Consider the following 2159-nt stretch of genomic DNA (forward strand, 5'->3'; position numbering starts at 1 on the left):
AACGCCTGCCCTAGCTGGCTGAGCAGATGCTCGTGAGGGCACCGTGGGTGAAGATGCGTGTTGCCCGAACAGGTGGTTGGTGGTTTGGCTGCAGCGCTAGATTGGCAGCCATGTGGCACCTGCCACCCCAGCCTCACACTCTCCAGCCCCCGCTGCCCACCCTTGCGCAGTGCGACGACCCCAAATGCATGGGGCCCCCAGTCTGCACCCCCGCCGGCAACTGTGCTCAGTGCCAGCCGAATCTTGGGCTCGACAATAGCGGCAACTGCATCAAGGTGGGTGGTGTCAAGCCACTGGCCAGCAGAAGCAAGCTCCGGATCCGTGGCAGCGCCGGCAGTGGTGCCGCCGCCTCCCCGCCCACCCGATCCCCCAAGCGCCCACTCCGGGGCCCAGTGCCAAGCCACAAACTTCTGCATGCACGTCCTGGCATGCCTATCGGGCACACTTATTGCCGTTGCCTGCCTGCCTGCCTGCCTGCCTGCCTGCCTGCCTGCCTGCCGATCACCTGGTCAGCACCCGCCCACCTGCGCTGCCCGCCGTGCAGTGTTCCCAAGACACGTGCTGGGAGTGCAAGGGCACAGCCGCCAACTGCATCCAGTGGTGAGCATTCACGCCACGTGCTGGGGCGGGCGCGGGGGAAGTAGGGTGTTCTGTGCAGCACCACGAGACCGGTGCTGGCCCGCTTCACGCTGACCCCCTCCCTCGTGCTCCGCTTGCAGCACCGACGAAGGCGATTTCCCTACTTATATCAAGAAGGGCAAGTGCGTCCGCTGCAACGTGCCTAGTCCCTGCATTGGATGCGATGACAAAGGCGTCTGCACCCAGTGGTGAGGCTCCAGGCTGCACACTCCGCAGCATCGGATGCCTGGCTCAGTATGGTACAGGCCTCGGCTGCAGTGCCACCAGCTGCAGTGCCACCAGCTGCAGCAGTCTTGCCATGCATGCATGTTAATCCAGCCTGGGGCAGCCTGCCCAACGCGGCACATGTCAGAGCTATGCGGACGCAATTTAGCTGGCATGTGTGGCAGTGATGGGTCAGCCATGCAAAACACCAGGCGTGGCCCGTATCTTGCTGCCGCCATGGTAATGTCCCTGCCTGCTGTCCCATGCTCGCAGCCTGAATGGATATGCCGTCGTCAACGGGACCTGTGTCAAGGTGGGTAAGGCTGCCTCTAAGCTACACCCTGTCTGCAAGCGTGGTTCCCAACTGCCACGATAGCTTTGGCTGACGGGATGGTGTGCCAACAGCCAGCAGCCACATCGCCGCCCCTGGTCCGCCTTGTGCCCTGCTGCAGTGTGGCGCCAACTGTGAAGAGTGCTCGTCCAGGGCTCGCTGCACGATGTGCGCTTTTGGGTATGGCTTGAACTCCGCCGACAAGTGTGTGAAGTGCCCGGGCCGCTACTGCGAGGATTGCAACGGCAACAAGCCGCAGATTTGCAAGGAGTGCGAGCAGGCCGGCGACAGCGAGACCTGGCTGTCCAAGCAAAAAACATGCATCAAGGTGAGGTGAGGTCAGGGCTTTTGGGAGTTACCTGTGTTACCTGTGTTACAGTCACCCCGCTATGATAGGCCGCGTGAGCAGACCTTGGGCAGGGGGCACACGTGATCAAGGGGCATCAAGAGAGGGGGTGGACCATGGAGCACCCTCTCCATGGCTCCGACCACCCTCCCCCCAGCTGAGCGTCCCAGGGTCACCCCAACCTGGCCCCGCTCCCCGTCCTGCCGGACACGCAACCCCCACAACGTGGTGGGGGACGTGGGGATCCTTAGCAGCTTAGGCCTGCCAGGCCGACGGGTGCCGATGCTGGTGCCGCAGCTGATTCTGCAGGGCAGGACGGCATGCGAGCGGGTACAGCTGGAGTACCTGCGAGGGCTGCTGGGTGTGCGGGACAGCACCCCAGCCCTCATTGTGCTGGCAGAGACGGGGCAGCTGCCGCTGCCCGCCTACTGGACCTTGCAGGTTGCACGCTTTGTGAGCAACCTGCAGGCTATGGGCGGCGAGCGGGTCGCCCGTCTTGCCATGCTGGATAGCGTTGCGCTGGCTGCCGACACGGACACAGGGCTGCCACTGGCCCGGCAGCCCTGGGCAGCGCAGGTTAGCCGCGTTCTCGCGGCGGCCGGCGCCCCCTGCGACTTGACTGCTGACGAGGGGGTTGCC

General features: G+C 64.3%; 1 protein-coding gene across 1 annotated transcript in view; it reads left to right on the forward strand.

Annotated features, from left to right (window-relative positions):
• CHLNCDRAFT_50486 (hypothetical protein) overlaps window positions 1-1511 on the forward strand; it is a gene marked incomplete at both ends in the record, with an annotated part of 1787 nt that extends 276 nt beyond the window's left edge. Inside the window, 5 exons of the mRNA XM_005850700.1 lie at window positions 171-275; window positions 545-600; window positions 720-827; window positions 1117-1156; window positions 1296-1511. Of these exons, the coding sequence (XP_005850762.1) occupies window positions 171-275; window positions 545-600; window positions 720-827; window positions 1117-1156; window positions 1296-1511 (525 nt within the window). The remainder of the gene's footprint in view (window positions 1-170; window positions 276-544; window positions 601-719; window positions 828-1116; window positions 1157-1295) is intronic.
• Window positions 1512-2159: the final 648 nt, after the last annotated feature.

This window comes from Chlorella variabilis, assembly GCF_000147415.1.
Source record: "Chlorella variabilis unplaced genomic scaffold CHLNCscaffold_3, whole genome shotgun sequence".
Classification (NCBI taxonomy): domain Eukaryota; kingdom Viridiplantae; phylum Chlorophyta; class Trebouxiophyceae; order Chlorellales; family Chlorellaceae; genus Chlorella; species Chlorella variabilis.